Source organism: Physcomitrium patens, chromosome 19 (assembly GCF_059467195.1).
Source record: "Physcomitrium patens ecotype Gransden chromosome 19, ASM5946719v1, whole genome shotgun sequence".
Lineage (NCBI taxonomy): Eukaryota > Viridiplantae > Streptophyta > Bryopsida > Funariales > Funariaceae > Physcomitrium > Physcomitrium patens.
Window position 1 is genome coordinate 11921498 of NC_143428.1, and position 20371 is coordinate 11941868.

A 20371-nucleotide genomic window follows, 5' to 3' on the forward strand; every position below is an offset into this window, starting at 1 on the left:
CAAAGCTTTGATATTATAAGTATACTCTTATCAATCTATCAAGAACAAGAACTCAACAGAAGTAAAAAAAACAAATGAGACTCTTTCAAAGAAATATGACAAAATAGAAATAGAGAAGTATGTATATTAAAAAAGAAACTGGAATGGCTATTGCCAAAAGATAAGAAAACTAGAGACTCTTGAAATTAGACTAGAAACAAGAAAGGAGTTGACAAGTGTGAAGAAGACAAGAACAAAACCCTACTATTCAAAATAAGCAAATAAATTTCATTCACAAATATTGGACAAAAACATTATATAAAAGCAAAACAAACATGGTTTTTATTTTATTTGAATGCAAGGCAAATCATAACATCACGACTCTCTGTAACATAGAAAATTAATGTAATAAAAAAAAAAAAAAAAAAAATCCGCATACTCGAAGTGAAGTTCCAAAACAAATCTAAAGTTTTAGGACGCTTCATCCATCGTTCGATGAAAGGTCCTCGCCTTTTTCTGGTCATCCAAAACGAGCCCCATTCACACAAGCGCTGGGGTGGAAACCAAGGAGTTAGGGCGTTAGGGCAAGGCGTCTGTCTGTCTGTCTGTCTGTGTTCACGGCGGTGGGGAGTCAGAGGAGGCATTGCGTGGTTGCAGCACCTCCGTTGCGTGATGTATCGTTAGCTGCAGCGATTGACTGGAACCCATCGGTCAAATAAGCCCCACCATCCTCCAAATCAATCGCCGCATTGCGGCATCCCGAATCCAGGAACCACAGCTCCAGCAAAGTCTTCCGTCGACGACTGACGCTGCTTTTGGGAAGCCACCTAGAAACGTTCGTTTTGTACCTGACTCGGAATCAAAAAAGCACAGTTGTCCTGCACAGCTCTCGGCGCGCGCTTTCATTTCCCGACCCTCATCAATCGCAATAATCTAGGCTGCACTCCCCTGAACAGCTCCAGTCTAGTGAATGTTTCACTCCGCCATCCATCAAGAACCCTCAAGTTGCTATCAACCCCACAGACAGCTACTACGGAAATGTAACGTCTGCCTGTGTGCTTGTGGTTGTTTTTGATTGCGAGAGATTTTGAATTATTGAAGCGTGTTTTTATTTTTACTTATTTTTCTATATAGAATCGCAGCTGCAATCCCTCGTTTCTGTTGATTTGAATGAGCAGTCGGATGTTGATTGGGGAAACCGAGCAGCTAGATCTGAGACGTGGGGTGGAGGAGTTTCGACGACTCGCTGAGCGGAGGTTGTTTAGAACGCGTGAGGATGACGGTTTGTTTTGTTTCGTTCTGTTTCGTGTTTTCTGGAAGGAGAATTTGTAGATTTTGGGGTGTTGCATACAGTGGGAATTAGGGCTTCGAAGGTTGCTGAATTGGGTGGGTACTGTGTGTAGGAAGGAGGATGCTGTTGTTGGCGGGAAGTTAGTTGAATTCACAGCTTGTAAGATATGGAAATGGGGTATGGGGTGTAATGAGAATTGGTGCAACTGTTGAAGCGATGGGTCGGGCGTTGTGATTTCAGTTGAAAGGGGCCGATGATTTGGGGGAGAAGTACTGTGTGATGGCAAAGGCGTGTGAGTCGGCTTATCGGGTGCGATGTTCGTTCAAGCAGGCCACTGTGGTCATTTGTGCGTGCAATTTGATGATGGTGGTGTGTATCTCCCAGTGTCTAATCTTGTCCTACTATGTGCCTGCCACGAATTTGACTCTCTCGTACAGTCGCCAAATTGATGGTACGGATTCAACTCCTCGCGCGCCAGCACTCAATTGCAGCTTTTTGGTGCATTTTTCTGGTCTCACTATAAGAGTTCTGTTGGTAATTGTGGTAATTCTTGCTGCTCCGGTCCACACATTAGTTTACATTGAAGCAGAATCAATTTGGACTATATTGTCCAGTTGAGATGGTTGGAAGGGATTTGAGATAGTGTTGACAGTTTTCTTGACTAGGAAACTCTGTGTTGAAAAAGCTTGAGGTAGTTGAAGAGGATCAATTGCTCGTAATACGGGGGAACTGATACTTAGGGCAAGTCCACTCGTGTTGAATGCATCAAGTAGTATCGAAGTTTGAAGGGTTCAAGGTTGCAGGTACTTTTCTTCCAACCAAACTGGATGCGCAGGAGCAGCTAAATATAGTTCGAGATGCAAACCAGGCACGACTTGCAGCTAAGCCTGTTAAACTTATCGAAAGAGTAAGCCTTTAAAACCTTCATTTTTTAAATAATTATTCGTGCTTTTAGAATATTTTCATTCCAACCCCTGGGGCACTTCATACTAATTTGCGTGATATATATCTTCCCTGCTTGCTCATCAGTGAATGTGCAGTATTTCCGAAGTCTTGTTTAAATTTTACACAAGAGTTCGATTGATATTGAGCACTTTTCTTAGTTTCTTAGAAAGTGTTCGTGGTAGTAATCATCAATTAACATGATTTAAAAAAAAATCTTTTTTAGGTGAAGGAAATACAACAAGAGGCTTTGTTACAGGTGGTTGCTGCCAGTGACAAAGCAACACAAAATCAACAAACGGAGATTTCCAAACGCATTACCGGACTTAGGTTTCAAGGTGTACTCCGTGAATAACCTCCTTACGCTAGGTCTTGAGTATGTTGCCTTCGGGGTGCCTGAGTGCCTCGAATCAACCCCTCTCCTTGTCATTCCTAGCCGACTACCTGATATTCTTTCTGCAGGAAATAGGGCTTCCTGATAAACTCGGATCGTCTTAGTTCAAGTTCACTGAACATTACAGAGTCGATTCTGTTGAGAACAACTGGCTGATGTCAAGTTTTGGCGGAATGTTTGCGAGTTTAAGTGTTTGTCCATTGAAGAGTCATGGTTTTGGGATGTTCGACGGTAAAACTTACCTGTTGGTGCTTATGTGTTGCGCAGGATTAGACAAATGGAGGAGGGAAAAGCTTAAACACGCACAGAGCCGAGAAGCAGCTCTACTGAAGACTGAAATGACCTCTCAAGAAAAAGGTAGCCTTGAAAAGTTATCATGTTGTGACCTGTTTAGAATCATAATTCATGTTCACTGATATCAAATGCCGCATAAATAGATATAGATTGTTTCGGCAGCCCTTGTATCGCATGTGTCATTGTCAGATTGAGACTGGCTTTCATCGTAACGGGGCTATTCCTAGAATCGAAATGCTTGAAATTATGTATGAGTGAATTTGTAGTTTGTTATACTAGCAGGCCCGTATGTTTTGGTTTTAGAGGGTGGGCTTCTGTGCTGCAGTGTTTTCAGTAGCTACTTTTCATTAGTTACAGAGTGATAGGGTTGCAAGCCATTTTGCAACTTTGCGATTTTTGACTTAGGGTCCCCGTGATAGAATTATCAATCCTGTATTGGATCTGTGTGCAGACAAGGTACCTGTGGAGGAAGATGTGATGCCCGATGAGGTGGTCAACGTTCTTGACCAAAGTGAAGGGAGTGGGAAAGTGCAGGATGGAGCGGAGATTGGTAAGCAGTACTTAGATGAAACGCTGGTGTGTGTCGGAATTTGAGCTAGACTGTTGAGATCACCGTGGTTTTTAGACTCTGATAATTGCGTTCACGTTCTCAGAAGATGTTAAGGGGAATTGCATAATTCCCACATGACCTTATCCCAGTTGTGCCTTAACTCCTGAGAATATGATACCCGTGATGAAGAGTGTTTAATATCTGTTGTTAATTTTCTTTGTGATGTCGGATATGATTTTCTCAATGCGACATAGATTGTTTCACATGTTTGTGATGTTTCTGTTGTGGTTTGCTCATTATCTGTTTATTGGAGGTGCAGAAGATGGAATTATTCCTGGGAGACCTGTACCTGAGATATGCCATGCAGAGGCACATACGGACTATGATGGTGTTGCAGTGCGTTGGGGTCTGACTCATCATGTGGAAAGTGCAGCAGATTGCTGTGAAGCATGCCTGAAGCAGGCTCGGACAGCCAAAAGTGGTGAAAAAAGGTGTAATGTATGGGTCTTCTGCCCAGCTGAAGGAGGCTGCTTCTCCCCTGATGTTAATGAACACAAGCACCAGGAGTGCTGGTTAAAGCAGGTAACCTATGTATTTTCCCGTTTTCTTGAAAACCGGTTCATTGAGTCTATCCCTGTGTCATTATCTCTTGTGTTAGAATGATTCTAACTGCTCCTGTTGTCCTTTTCTGTATGCAGGCAGACAAGCCGAAATTAAACTTTAAAGGGCATTATGATGAAGTATACAGGCGAGAACATCCCACTGCGCCTGTGATTGTGCCCTGGGTTTCTGGAATAATTTAGATGTAGTGTTTTGATTTTAGGGTCCAACTTGAACTGTAACCAGGGAAAACGTTATAAAATTTTCGAGAATAGAGATTTTGGTCGCATGTTTTGCACTAGGCGACCCCTGTAATTTGAGTTGGTTTGAGTGCTTACTTGTATTCGAGCCTTGCCAGAAAGGTTGTGAAGAACTGGGAACGTTGTAAGTCTCATCTCCAACGGCTGGTACTACATCCCAATTTTGTATTGATATTGGAGGTCATGGAGGCAACCATCTTTTCGCTTTTAGCTTGTAATTTTTGTCCATGGTAACCATCCAGCTCGTAGCTTAAACCTGCATTGTGCGTAAATTGTGGGAGCTCGCCCTCAGATCCGAAGTAAGTGCTTTTAGGGTCAATTGAACAGCGAATGGGTGTCAAATCTATTTGGTGAGGGCTCACTGTTACAATTTTTGCCCGCTTGTCTTGAACTCTCATGCTTGTGCGACTTGAATAGCATGTACTGCTCCAGTTGATCTCTCTTTCCGAACGAGTGCGGTAGCCATACCAAACCTTCACCGTCCTGAAGTGGCTTTCCACAACTGCAGGCGTTTTTCATGGTTCCGTTATGTGCGTCCAAAGGTCTCGCCACGCCAAGCATCAGGATGGTGAGAATGGCTATGCAATAGCGTGGAAGAGGTGCAGGTTTATGCTGCCATAGCTGTATTTACGTAACCAATCTGTACACAGAGGATGCAGTATCCAACAATTGTAAACTACAACAGGCTACTTGGCATTTGCAACTGTGACTAATTTGATGTGACGAGAGTCTCGGCACCGGAGCTTGTGGCTTGGAACCTGCTTCAGTAGCTCTTCTCAATGATGGTGGGTCCTTTCATTGCGGCGTTTGCTGGTGCGATTTGTTGTCCTAACAAGAGTAAAACATGCTTCAAAGGACCCCTTCGCATTGAAGTAAATAAGGAGTAAATAGTGGTCTATTGAATTAAATAAATAATAGTACAAATAAATTGAGTACAACATGTGTAATATGTAACATTCTCTCTCTCTATATGAACACGATGGTATATTCTCATGTAAACAATATGTTTAAATAGACGATATAACATAAACGATAACACTGTATATGATAACGTATAATAATTACTGCATTTACGAATTAATAATAATTATATATTAATACATATTATTAAAATCATACATATATTATGTAATTATATAATATAGTATATTACAATAGTAATAAATATTATATTATATTATATTATTTAACTATATTAAGTTAATAATGTGTATAATATGTATATTCATAATATTCATATAATATATAGTATATTTTCATAATAATATTGTGATAATATTTTATAGTGTATTATATGATATAGGATTATAATATTAATATTAATATTATATTATATATTAATATAAGATCTGTATTCTGAACCAGAGCTCATTGATTCGAAATATTGAGAGAAGTTCACCGCTGCCAGGACGACGGGTGTGTAGGGATAATCACCACTACTGCAACACATTCCCTCATCCAACACGACCTGCTCGTGTGCGTCTGTATCTACTGTATCCTAGCATGCTTAATGAGAACTTTGAAAGTGAAGCAAGTTCAACATCTTAACCTCAAGATTGATCATTACTTTTTGTGCTCACCTTATATGCTTGGTATGCATGGTGATTGTCATTTAAGCTCACTGCATAATTATTATATGCTTTTTCCTAGGAACACACTCTGAAAAGGTGCCTTTGTTTGATCAAGTTCCAACTCTTGAAAGCACTCAAGTTCAACAATGTATTTGAAATATAATTATTCAAAATGGTAAATACATGAAAAAATATTTGATCATCTAAATACATGAGAAAGTTGTAGTTTTACTTGATACATGTGTTGAAACAAGAATATAAAATATAAAAACAAAATGTGGTATTAAGTTGCATTTTGTGAATTGAAAGCGCGGAATAAAGCTATTGCTTATATTGCCTTTTGTGATTGGATTGCATTCATTTGTATAAGTCTGCCACTTGGTGACCACAAATTTCTTTACTCTTTGCTATTACCAAATTTCTTTACTCTTTGCTATTTATGATTATTAATTTAATCTACTAACAATGCAATACCTCTATGGTAAGTAATTGTTCTACTAGTGAGTGGTCCGAAGCCTCGATAATTTTTATGTTTAATTATATGTTTGAATAAGTGGTTTAATTGTTGTATTAAATATGATGTGTTCCAATAATCTCTCTAATTTATAACTTTCTCTCCCTATATCAAAGACATAAATCTCAAAGAATTAAAAGATCAATATAGTCTTGTGACACTCAAAAAGGCTAAAGAAACATTCAAAGATATATATTATTAAACTAGAATGGCTTTTATTAATGACAAGAAGACTAAAAAGTTTTGAATCAAGATTAAAGACTAGAAAGGTATTAATAAGAGTGAAAAAGGCTTCACTCTTACATCCATATATACTATCTAATTAGGAGCTACATTGTTGTGTAGTAACACAACCATTAAATGAAAGAAGAAAAAAAAAAATTATTATAGAAGAGCCTAATTAAAAAATGTAGTAGAAAAATATAGATAAAAGATAAGCAAGTAGTAAAATCTTTTAGTATTAAAACTATCTTTTGTGAAAATGGATTCTACTTACTTTGTATGGCCATAAATAAAACAAAATAAGATAAATGAATTATATTGGCATATGTAGGAGGAAATTAAGAGTTGATTTTAATAAAATTTATTTCAAGAAAACAAGAATTGATATGCAAAGAAGAAAAGTTGCCAATTAAGGTCAAAATTAGATCTTGAGGCACAAAACTAATCACCTATATTATTTTTAGGATTCTATTATAAATTAAAAAGTAGAATTTGAAAGAAAATTTGAAGAAAGATTTTTAAATATTTGTTTTATATTATTTTAATTAATATTGAGATTTTGAGGAATTTTCAAAGTTAATGATATATTCAATGATTTTAGATTTTGAGAAATAAAATAAGTTTATAAATTTCAAGATTTTATGAATTTTATAGCATGTTTATAAGTAAAATTTTGGCAGTATGTTGTTGTACTCGTTATAAATGTTAGTAAAAAATATGAAGTCAATTAAATAGTTATATTGAAGCAAATGAAGATTTTTGTTGGTTATGGTCCTAGAAATTTGAAATTTAGGATCAGTGAGTGATTCTAAGATGTAGCAATATTTGCTAATTAGATTGCAACAAAATTTAGTAAAATCAATTAAGACTTGAATACTATACACAACTCAAATTTTGGAATAATTAAATAATTCAAATAGAAAAAATTAATGTTGAAAGATCAACATTCTAGTCGAAGAAGGAAGGCAACCAATGACTAAGAGGTTTTGAGAGCTTTTTTTGCAATTGATTAGTCCAATTCTTTTCAAATTTTATATGCTTATTAATTGCTTATTGATTGAAGTCTTGGTGAAATTTTAGTCAAGATATACGATTTAATTAATATTTATTGAGATTTCAAATAGTTATAATAATTGATTGAAATTTATTCACGATTTTTTTAGAATTTTTAGAATTTAGGATTTCATTAGGATTTAATTTAGAGTTAGGATTTAAGATTTTCTTAGAATGTGATTAAAAGTTTTCTAAAGTTTGATTATAATTTATTTAAGATTTGATAAGATTTCATTAGGATTTAGGATTTTATTGAAATTTGGTTTAGAATTAGAATTTAGAATTTGACTAGAATTTAATGTAGAATTAGGATTTAGAATTTTCTTAGAATTTGATTAAGATTTGATTAATATTTAATTAATATTTGATCAGGATTTATTTAAGATTTAGCATTTATTAAGATTTGATTGAGATTGATTTAGGATTTCATTAGGGTTTGTTGAGAGTTACATTAGGATTTGATTAAAATTCTATTAAGATTTTTAGTTTTGATATCTTTTTAAGATTTTTTTATTATATATTTTATTAAGATTAATTTATGATTTCTTAATATTTTTTTATAAGTTCTTAAGACTTTTATTTAAGATTCTATTAAAGTTATAAAGGTTATTTTGTTGTAAGTTTGATTTTTTCGTCTACAACCAAGTATTTAGTATATTTTGAAGCAAAATCCATGTAATACAACAATGTGTCAATGTTCTATAGGACCTCCAATACATGTCTAAATTTTAAAATACATATCTTAACATATGATACATATGTGTACTACATAGTTAGTTTGTTCCATAAGCTACCAATTCATGCACTATGTGGCTAATTTATTGACCAAGTTTCTAATCTACCAATCAACTATAAGCATATATAAAGTAAAAATTGTATCAATGAAGCTTTTAGGAAGCTTATCCATAATATATTATCTAATTAATTTATTTTTATCTACTTCTATCTAATCATATAGATAATTATTGGAATAAATATGTATGTTCAAAATCTTACTCTCTTTTTAGACATGCGTTCTATAAAAAGTAGTAATTACATGTTGATAAAGTCAAAAATATGATAAATTATATTTGCCACATATTTTAATCTTTATTTCTTTTGAAGGTAGTTGATGGATTCTCTTAGCCATTGATAATATTCCATTTTAGGATGAGAAGATCCTTCAATTATTTAATTATTATTGATGCCTTTGTAGCTTCTTTCAATCAATACATTTGTAAGACCATCATGAGTTGTTTCTACTTCCAATAAAATCACCAAATATCAAAAATCTCTTCCAAGGTTGTGATACCAAATGCAATGAATCTTGCAATCTATTTGAAGAAAAACATGCCATTTTTGAAAATCTTTATTTTGATTATGTCATTTTGAAGGCTAGATCTTGTTTCTTTTATAGAAAAGATTTATTATTCTTTGTCTTGATTTTGATGGATTTTGTCAATAAAAAGCATCAACATTCTTTGCTATATTTATAAGTTTTTTTTTAGATTCTATGTGAATTCACTAATATCATATCTATGCTAATGAATAAGATATTTTGACCTATTTTAGTACTGCCTTCAATTTAAGACTTCTTCCACCTTGAACTCTTTATTATTATCCATTTCTATAGGAAGAAGTGGCATTTGTCTTCTTTTTAAGATATTCATTGTCTTATATGTTCAAAAGGAGATATATGAAATATTATATGGATCTTTATAAATTGTGGTAGTGGTAATTAATAAGCAATAAGATTGATTTATTTACAAATAGAAAATGGTCTAAGCCTACAATAATCTAAGTTCTCATAAGGGTGACTAGTTTTGATATTTTGACAAAGTAACCATACTTTATTATTAATGTAGAATTGAGATTTCTCTTTTTGATATGCATCTATGTTAGTCTTTTTTCATTCTTGAGTTTTTTTTAATTGTACATATATTGTTGTATGGAGCTTAGATAAATAATTTGCCAAATCTTTTGTAGTAAGATTATCAGCTTTTAAAAATTTAAAATCAATAAATTATAGAAAATAACTATAATTAGTAAAAAAAGTATTTATTGAATAAAAAAATGAATCATGTTATTACAAGCAAACTCTACCAATGGCAAAAGAGTTGATAAGCTTAAAGAGCATGTAATTTTGCTTTGCTTTCTTGAATATATAATTGTCTTTCAAAATAGAATAGATTATTTTAAAATTAAAACTTAAAAATATCATAAGACTTAAAAGACTTATTCTTAATATGATAAATAAAAAGATCATAGGACATATTCAATTGAATTTGCTTAAAAAATGTTGAATCAATAGTCAATGTTGATTTTATTGCTTAAAGATAAAAATGCTTTGGCTTTAAAAGAATCATTTTTTGTTGATCAAAATCTATATTTCTTTCTTTTTATATAAGATAAGAATATCTAGAAAAGATATTTGACATAACTTGTTATTTTTTGTATTGATAAGTGATCTTGAAATAAAATCTTGATAATGACATGCTCCAACAGGCTTGACAACGATTGAAAATACATGACAACATGAAATATTTAAGGTTCTTATGATCCATATATATAATGATTAGAGTAAAAGTACTTTCTAAATAATAATACCATTCTTTAAATGATTCCATGATTACAAGAAGATCTTTGTCTTAGATCTTATAATTAATCTTGACTCTTGAAAACTTGTTAGAATGAAAAGCTTTTGGATGGAATTGGCATCTACTCCCGTTTATGACAAAAAAACATTTACAACAAAATCTAATGCATATGTTTCTATGAAGCATGCTTTATAAAAGTGAATGCAATACAAGATTGATGTAGAAATAAATATTATCTTTAAGGCTTCAAAAGATGCTTTAATTTCTTTGCTTCACTCAAGTTTATCTTTATATGTTAAGTTTACAAGAAGAGTCACAACTTGAGAAAAATTCTTAATAATTTTTTTCTAATAATTGACAAATTCCAAAAAATACTGCATATTTTTTCTTATTTTTGAAATCTTCTAATCTAATATAGTTTGGACCTTCTTAAGATCTATCATAAGGTTATCATTTGAAATGATATATTCTAAGAAGTTACTTTGAATAGTATAAAATATATTCTAAGAAGTCACTTTGAATAGTATAAAATATATTCTTTTCTATCTTAGCATATAATTATGTATTTTTTAGTTTTTGTAACATACAACAAATATAAAATTCATGCTCTTTAATATTTTTAGAATAAATAAAAAAAAACAAAGTTATCAAGAAACTCACAAAATACTTCATTTGTTAGATGTGAAAAAGTAGCTAGTATATTTTTAAGTCCAAATGATATGACATTATATTCAAAATATCCATACTTGATTTAAAATATGGTTTTTTATTCATCTCCTTCTTTAATGAATACTAGATTATATGTTCTTTATAGATCTATTTTTGTATAGATATTTATTTGATTGAATTGATCAAGAAGTCATGAAATCAAAAGTAGTAGATACTTATTCTTGATGATAATCTTATTGAGTCCTCGATAGTCCAATACATCTATAGATATCTATCTTTTTTCTTTAAAAATAAGATGGAAGTCCTTGCTAGAAATTTAAAAAGGTACATAAAGTTATTTATCAAATTTTCATTAATATACTATTGAGTGTAGCTAACTTATTTTGTAATAGGCTACATGTGAAGGTAAATTTCACCCTTCAATTCAAATTGTAAGATGGCCTTAATTAAGACTTACTTATAATTAATGATATAAAATAAAAAATAGCAAGAAAAAAGAAGAACAAGTACAAATAATTAGAATAAATGAAATCAAGCAATTATACAATCTAAAACTTGATCATAGTCTATTTATTAAATTTTTATCTAATAAAAAGTAAAAAATAAAAGTATAAAATCTATTTTTTAAAATTTAATTTTTTAGTCTTTCTAATAATATAAAATATATATAAATCCGAATTATTATGAATAAGTTATGAAATTTTAAAAATAATAAGTAAATAAATAAAAAATTAAGTTAAAATATTTTACCTCAAGGATAATTTGTTCATAGATCAAGGATTTGAGCCTCACCAAGGCTCAAATATAGTGTACATAGGTATTCAAAAGAGGCCACAAGGCTTTAGTCTTATCTTCCTAACTACTTTTAAGGAGCTACAACCCATATGGAACTTTTGCACCTCCCTTCTTATAAAGACTATAAAAGCTGCTAGTTCTCCTATTTTCTACTAGTAGATCCAACATCATTGCATTTTTGACTTGACTAAGGTATTAAAAAATATGAAATTAGCTTAAGAACCTGATGTGGCTTTCAAATCTTGCTCCATTTTTTGATAATAGTTCCTAAAGCAGTAAAACTTATTTTTACCAAAGTCTTAAAAATTACTCTAAAATTTCTTAATAAATTCCAAATAAATCCTAAAAATTCTTATAATGGTTTTATAATATTAATATCAATTTAAAGATGTAATTTCCTTACTTGATGATTTTTTATAATAATAAAATCAATTTAAATCTACTATAAATATTATTTTTTATATTAATAATTAAAAAGACTTGAGGTTCGTTCTCATGCTTTTTCTAAATTTTGACTAAAATTTATAATTTTTTATAGGTAATATATATAGATAGAAGGCTAATATAAATATTTATCTTAATAAATAGCCTTTAATACTCAATAATAAATAAAAATACTAAATCAGCTAAGATAATTATCTTCAAGACTTACTAAGATTCTATTTATATAATTAATATTTTAATTTTCTATTTTTCCAAGGATTTCTATAATACTCACCATATATTGTGATTTTAAGTACTCTAAATGCATCTTTTTGTCCTAAAATAACTACTGAGTTAATTTGATGACTTATACTATTCATTACTTTGAATGGTGATTGAATTCTTTCTTGAAGATCAATAGAAAAATCACAAGAAATATGCCTTAAAATAATATTTGCAATCTTTTTTTCAAAAAAATCTTGATAATCTTCATATTGGCTTAGAATGCTACTTGAAATATTTTTTCTATAAAAGATAGGTGTAGTATATATTGTAAAAGTTGACCCTTCTTTTATAGCATGCATAAAAGTTCTTTCACTTATCAATAAAGATTTGAATATATTTGATTTATAGATTTCTACTTAATTAGTAAAATCTTAGTATAAACTATAGAAAAAATCAAGGTAAGAAGAAATCTAATCTATTTGATGATTATAATTTTTTTGCTCCAATAATCCTAAAATAATTGGATTAGAATGAGATTTAATCATATTAAATATTACTAAGCTATTATGATTACTAGTTGCTATATCTAAAGAAATAATTTTATGAATAATATCTCTAAAAGACAACAATAGACCATCTATTATTCCTACAAGTATAGATTTGGTTTTCTTAATTAAAGATATTTCTTGTTTTTTGACAAAGTCTTTATCTATAAAACAAGCTGAGGCTCTTAAATCTAACAAGACTAAGATTTTGTGTTTTTTTGAGTCTTATACAAATTTCTATTGTAAAACAAGGTAAAGAGTGTAAAGACGGAACATGACCTTTACTAGGTATTATACAAGATTTTAGTTGCACAATTCCTATTATAACTAAAAAAACTTATTTTTTAATACATTGTCTTCTTTGGCAACCAAGCTCTTTGTTTTGTGATTATGTTGCTTCTTTGAATAATGTTGAGCAACATGTTAATTTTACAATTCTTTGAATAATGTTGAGCAACATGTTAATTGCACAATTTTTTAGCATAGACTTTGAACTTCATTATTGACTACTTCCATAGGCATAGGAATAATATCTCCATAATTCACATTAAAAATACATGGAATTTCTATCTTAAAAGTATTGACAAGTTCATAAAGATCTACAATAGTTACAAATTTATTTTCACTTTTATTGAGAGTAGCATCCATAATTTTTCTTTTTATAGATAATTAAAAATAAATATATAAGTAAATTTAGAAGAAAATAATCTACAACTTCTAATATCAAATGAAAATTTCAACAATGATATGAATCTTTTTTTTTAAAGAAAAAATCAATTTAAAAAAATTATAAATTAATTTAAAGGTAGGTAGTTTGCAACCTTTAAAAATACTACAATAGAAGTAATATAATCCACTCACTACTAGAACAAAACAAGAACAATGACTTAGGACTCTTACCAAACTATCAAAAATATGAATTTTAAAAAACTAAAAAATCAATATACTTTTTTATTACTTAAAAAAGTTGAAGAATTATTCAAAGATGGTGTAATATTAAACTCGAATGGCTATTGTTTGAAATAAAAATATTAGAAAGTCTTGAAATAAGAATAGAGATTAGAAAGTCATTGACAAAAATGAAGAAGGCTTCACTCATTATATATTATCTAACTAGGAGTTATATAGCAATATTCTATAAGACCTCCAATATGTATTCAAATTATAAGATACATATTTTAACTTACAAGGCAAGTTTTTTAACATATAAACTACATAATTAGCTTGTGGAATAAGCTATGAACTCATGCAAAATATGGCTAGCTTATTGGCCAAGTTTCCATCCTATTAATCAACTACAAATATGTATAAAGTCAAAGCTATATCTATGAAGCTTCTAAAAAGATTTTTCACAATATATTATTTAATTAATTTATTTTTATATTCTTCTATTTAATCATGTAAATAATTATTTAAATAACTATGTACATTCATGATACCTTATATTTATAATGTCATTAATTTTTGATATTGATAAGTTGTCTTTTGCTAAACTACTTTAAATTTTTGTATTGGTATTTTGATTGCTCTTGTATTGACTTCTAAGGGCTGTATTGGATCTTTTTTCAAGTAGAATCTTCTTATTGAAAAAGGCAAGGACTAAGGTTGTGAGAATAATAGAAGCTGATTTATTGCATGGTTTGCTAGATATATTAGTTAGAGATGACATATTGTCAAAGTTGAGAGTTGGTAGAGATTTATTTTTGCTATTGAATCTTCATGAGATAAACAAGCTATGGTATCAAAAACTTGAATTAATACTTGACTAGTTAATAGTAGAATTTTGAAGCTTGACAAAGTTGGATATGTTTAGAATATGCTTAAAAACAGGCTTATTATAAAACCATTGCATCTCTACTTTTATGACAATTTGATATCTTTTTAGTATCTACTTGATGAAGATCTTTTATAATTTTTCGAATTTAAGAGTATAAATAGTGTAAAGAATACAATCAATGGTCTTAGTGGTTTTTCTAGCAAAATTGATGCTATAGCTTAAGAGCCTATATTGAAAGAAAAATTATTCAATATAAGTTATATGCTCTTAATGATTAAGAATCTAATTTTGTTAATTATATATAAAAATATTATTTCTTTGAGCAACTTTGTAAGCATGTCTACTTGTTGTTCATTATTTGAGATGTATATGACTTCTATTTCTATTTATACAGCCTTCTTTCTAATAATATGGTACTAAATTTCAACATAGTTAATTTGTGCATGCAAAATTAGGTTCTTGACTAATTTTGTGGTAGTAAGATTGTCATAGTAAAGAAGTATTGTTCTTATTGCTTCAAAATTGAGGTCATTTAATAATATTTTTATTTATATAACTTCTTTGGCTCTTTCCATAATTAAATAATATTTAACTTTTATCAATATTGTGGCTATAAAAGACTAAAGTTTGCTCTTCCATATAATTGGCATATCACCAAACTTGATGATAATGCATGTGATAGATTTTCTTCCATTTTTGTCATGTAACCAATTTGAGTCTAAAAATGCATTAAGTTGCATATTATTTATGTGCAAAAAAATTATACTAATATCAATTGTATTTTACAAGTATTGCAAGACTTACTTTGTGGTATATGTGTGGATTTGAAGCAAGTTAGTCATGAATCTATTGAATACTTTAATTGCATAGGATAAGTTGGCTCTTATGTATGTGATAAAGATAAGTCTTCCAATAAGACTTTGATACATGTTGGCATCTATAGATTTTGAGTTCATATTAAAATATAATTATACCAACTTTTTGATTGGCATGAAGCAATGGCTCAAATACTTTAGGCCATACTATCTTCTAAGCCTTAGACTTGATCAAATATATTTTATCTATCAACATATTGTTCAAATATGCAACTTTGATGTTGACATGTAATATGTTCCATCATTTCTACATTGCAATGGTGACAATAATTTGGATTGTGGTTTACTTGATAATAATTAAAAAAAAAAAATCTTGAAAATTATGATTCTACTATTGTTGGAATCTATGTACTATTAATTTGGCCTTAAGTTGTTTGAACAATCTATTTGTCCTAATCTTATTATAAAATATCTATTTAATGATTATTAATTTCTTCTTTGGAGGTAGTTTAATGAAGATGCATATTTTATTTGCAATGAAAGAATCATATTTGGTTTGCATTGCAATCTTCTACTATAGATTGTTGTATATTTTATTGAAATCCACTGATTTGAGTGTGGCTTTTGTCATGGATATACTATACAAAAGCTCAAATAAGAAGTTGAATAGAAGAGTTTCAATAAGAAAGCTACTAAGAGTTTAATTCTATCAGATGAATACAAGATTAATACCAAAAGAAATGAACTAGAGCTTCAAGAGATGTATTGTCAAGACTAAAGATTCCTTCAACCTTGGTCTAATATATACTAAGTATTAGAAATCTTCTCAAAAAATTCTTATATTTTTTGGAAATACAGTAATCTTAAAAGCTTTTTGGATAATTTTTTTAATCATTCTAAATTTTTTAGAATCTGCTAGAATATTTTGAAAGCCTTTTAGAATATTTTATAATATTTTAGAAATATTTTAAAAATCTTCTATTAAAATATTTTAAAAATATTTTAAAATCTTCTATTAAAATATTTTAAAAATATTTTAAAATCTTCTAAAATCTAATAGAATATTTTAAGAATATTTTAAAAATCTTTGCATTAAATATCTATAACATCACCTCCTCTTTTAACTCTAATTTCTATAAGAAGCATTGATTTTATATCTATAATAGAATGACCAAAGTTCAAGCATCATCTTTAAGGCTTCTTTGTTTGAGTTGACTACAACATAGACATTTTTTCTTTGGAGAAGATCTAACTTCATCTTGAGAATGATCTTACAAAGGTTGCAAAAGCTAAAATAATTGATCTGGTAGTAGTCATAAGAAAAGCTCAAATTTTAGTTCTACTTTGAGATTCATGATCTAAAGACTCTTTAAAGACTCTTCAATTTGACATATTAATTCATAAACTAGATACACTAAATTCCGAGGTTTTTGTAAGTAATACTTGTTCTTTTCTTTATATACAATATTCTATTAGTAGCTTAATATTGAAGTCATCATAAAATAGATTTATATTTTTGAAGATAGCATTCATAAAACTCTTGTATCTTTTGTGGTGCATTAATTTGATTTTTTTTGTTAATTCTCAAATATGATCATTGATATCATAGCTATGCCAAAGAATAAAATATTCCAACTTATTTCTTCTCTACTAAGAATCAAAGATCTTTTTAACGTCATTTTACGTGATTATTTATTTCAATGCAAAGCAATGATGGCTATATTTTTCTTAGAATAGTTAATTCCATATATATTTCTAAGAGAAAAATATAAAAGGCTTGATGCACCTTTATGGATGTACATAGTTCTAATTGATAAGCCATTGGATTAATTTTTTTTGAATACAAAATGGACTTAATCTTTGGTAGTCTAACTTATTGTAAGGTCGATTGGTCTTGATATTTTATCAAAGAAGTCATACTTTATCTCTAACTTAAAAAGCAAAGAATTAATTTTTAAATTTATTTAAAAATACTTTATAAGAATCTTGAGTTTCTTATAAATGAATCTTCAAAGTTTTTTGGAGCTATGACAATTGTTTTGTAAGTTCTTCAAGTATTGGATTTTTATCCTTTGATGTATCTAAAAAATTAGGCTTTGAATGATAATTGTAATTGGCATAAAATGGTATTTTGTCAGTCAAAGCATGAAGAATATTATTATAAGTAAGCTTTGCTAAAGATAAATATGAAGTCCAATCATCTTATTGATAATTGATGGTGCATTATAAATACTATTCTAAAACTTGATTAATTCATTTTCATTGAGAATTGATTTGAAGGTAGAAGAGAGATGAAAGTTTGATATCCATCTTCAATATTTTAGAAAGATATTTCTAAAAATTTGATATAAATTTAGATACTTAATCAAAAATAATGTCATTAGGTAGGCCATGATGTTATCAAGAATCTCAAAGAACTAAACTATCAATACATTCTTGTATCATTCAAAAAGACTAAAAAATCACTTAAAGATGATATAATATTAAATTAGAATGGCTATTGCTAAAGACAAGAAGACTAGAAAGTCTTGAAATAAGACTTAGGACTAAAAAAGAATTGACAAGAGTGAAGAAGCCTTTATTTTTGCCTCCATATATATTCTTAACTAGGAACTATATATCGATGTCCTATAGGACCTCTAAAATATGTTGACTATGCAAGACACATATCTTAACTTACAAGAAAAGTTTTTACATGTGTGCTATATAGTTAGTTTTTTTTACAAGCTATCAACACATGGTTAATTTATTGACCAAGTTTCTAACCTACTAATCAATTCCAAATACATGTAAAGTCAAAGAAGTATCTATAAAGCTTTTAAGGAGCTTCTTTAGAAAATATTATGAAATAATTTATTTTTATCTACTTCTACTTAATTATATAGGTAAATATTAGAATAAGTATGTATGTCTATGAAATTATCTTTCTTTTTAGGAATAAATTCTATGAAGAGTGGTCATCATCTTTTATGGATCTTATAATTTTTTATCTAGGTTTTGATGGATATTGTCAATAAAAAGTCTTAACTCTCTTTGCTACATTTAAAAGATTCTTTGCTAGCTCCTATATATATTCATTAATATCATATCTACTGTCATATTACACAAAGTCTTGCTCATGAGTGCACTGAGCACCTAGCTGTAGAAAGTAGAATAAAAATTGTAACAAATAATCTTAATTCTAATGGAGTATTAAATAAACTATAATTAAATCTTAGGAATTCTAAATAAGCTTTAATCAAATTTAAAATAAATCTTAAAGAAATGAAAAAAAAAATAATAAGTAATCTTAAAGGAGTTGAAAGAAAATCCACAATAAATCTTAAAAGAATCCTTAAGAAGCCCTAAAAAATATTAAATAAATTAAAAAGATATCTTAAATAAATTTCCACTAAGTTTTAATTTAATCTTAGTTGAAATTCTAATGGAATTCAATCAAATCCTAGACAAACCTTAAATCCTAAATCAAACCATAAATCAAATCTTAGACAAATCCTAAATCAAACCATAAATCAAATCCTAGACAAATCCTAAATCCTAAATCAAATCCTAAAAAAATTCTAAATTTTAAACCAAATCTTTGATCAAACCTTAGATCCTAAACCAAATCCTAGATCAAATCTTATAGTCCAAATAAAATCCTAAATCAAATCCCAAACAAATCCTAAATCAAACTCTAGACAATTTAGAACCTTAATATCTATCAATTGAATTATTGATCTTGATAAAAAATTTATATAATTTTTAACAACTGAATTCACAATAAGTATATGAAATTTGAAGATAATTGCACTTACCAAATAGAAGAAAAATCCTAAAATTTGCTCGGGTATTAGCTAGTTTCCTATTCCAATCTAAATGTTGAACTTCTAGCATCAATATCTCTTTATTGAACCATTCAATTGTTTTCAAATTTCACATGTATGTAAAAAATCAAGCCTAGTACTTCTAAACATAAATTTTATTTCAATCCAACTAGTAGATTACTAAAGATCTTAGAAATCCTAATTGCCTTTGAAAGTCTAATTTTTGACATCTCAACCTACTTGAAATTCAATGGCTTTCAATTCAACCATTCAATCAAGCTCAAACTTAAAGCATAAATTTTTGACAACTATTCTTATAATTCATCAAAATTCAAACCATAGATCTACTACCAAATTTGTAAAATTCTCTAAAATATAATACCTTTTTTTTTCACAAATTCCAGAGTCACTTAAAAAATTTTGACTTTTCAAAGCTCTTTTAAAGTCATTATATATTCAATTCCATCAAAAGTTTTGCTCAAAAAAACTCTATCAAGTTTGTTTTGAAATCTCACTCTTTGATTTGTCAAAAAATCCTTGAATTGCCGTCTGTGCCTAGTTTTGTACCTCAAGGTCTGATTTCGACCTAGGTTGATAACCGGTCCTCTTTGGATATCAAATTTTATCCTTTTGAGTTAATTTTTATTCAAGTCAATTCTTAACTTCTTCTTAGATATGCTCATATTCTTTATTTTTCTAATCTATCTTATTTTGCCTTATTTATGGCCTTACAAAGTAAATAGAAGCCTACTTTGTAAAAAGGTAGCATTTAAACCTTTAGTTCTACTTTCTTTTGGACTATTGTCTATTTTCTAAGATAATTTGCTACAATAGTTGAAGTAAGATCTTCTATAAAATAATAGATTCTTCATTCTTTTCACCTATTAGTCATGATACATCATAATACCACACCAATGAACAAGATATTTCAACCTATTTTGGCATTGCCTTGAATTTAAGACTTCTTTCATCTCAAATTCTTCATTATTATCTACTTCTACAGGAAGAGGTGGCATTTATCTTCTTCTTGAAATATTTACTATCTTATCTAGCTCAAAAAGAGATTCATA

General features: G+C 29.2%; 1 protein-coding gene and 1 long non-coding RNA gene across 10 annotated transcripts; both read left to right on the forward strand.

The window, feature by feature from the left end:
• The first annotated feature begins 578 nt into the window (after positions 1-578).
• Positions 579-4365, forward strand: LOC112295740 (uncharacterized). 9 transcript variants are annotated; one of them, XM_024547655.3, is made up of 9 exons: positions 848-1019; positions 1186-1249; positions 1511-1721; positions 2074-2177; positions 2439-2550; positions 2874-2963; positions 3352-3450; positions 3770-4032; positions 4149-4365. In XM_024547655.3, the coding sequence occupies exons 3-9, from the start codon at positions 1550-1552 to the stop codon at positions 4251-4253; spliced, it is 945 nt and encodes a 314-aa protein (XP_024403423.1). In that variant the 5' UTR covers positions 848-1019; positions 1186-1249; positions 1511-1549; the 3' UTR covers positions 4254-4365. The 9 variants fall into 9 exon arrangements, with proteins under 9 accessions (XP_024403416.1, XP_024403415.1, XP_024403423.1 ...); XM_024547653.3 differs by having other exon boundaries at positions 879-1019; positions 1158-1249; XM_090244741.1 differs by having other exon boundaries at positions 879-1019; positions 1158-1235; positions 1383-1721.
• A 161-nt stretch (positions 4366-4526) lies between these two features.
• LOC149987398 (uncharacterized) lies at positions 4527-5033 on the forward strand. Its single transcript, XR_016498604.1, has 2 exons — positions 4527-4660; positions 4819-5033. It is a non-coding gene; the product is annotated as an uncharacterized LOC149987398 (long non-coding RNA).
• Positions 5034-20371: the final 15338 nt, after the last annotated feature.

Bases quoted from the DNA above. Each gene is read 5' to 3' on its own strand.
- LOC112295740 (XM_024547646.3), top strand. The intron at 2,551-2,873 runs GTGTACTCCGTG...TGTGTTGCGCAG, and splicing joins TACCGGACTTAGGTTTCAAG to GATTAGACAAATGGAGGAGG. The intron at 2,964-3,351 runs GTAGCCTTGAAA...ATCTGTGTGCAG, and splicing joins AATGACCTCTCAAGAAAAAG to ACAAGGTACCTGTGGAGGAA.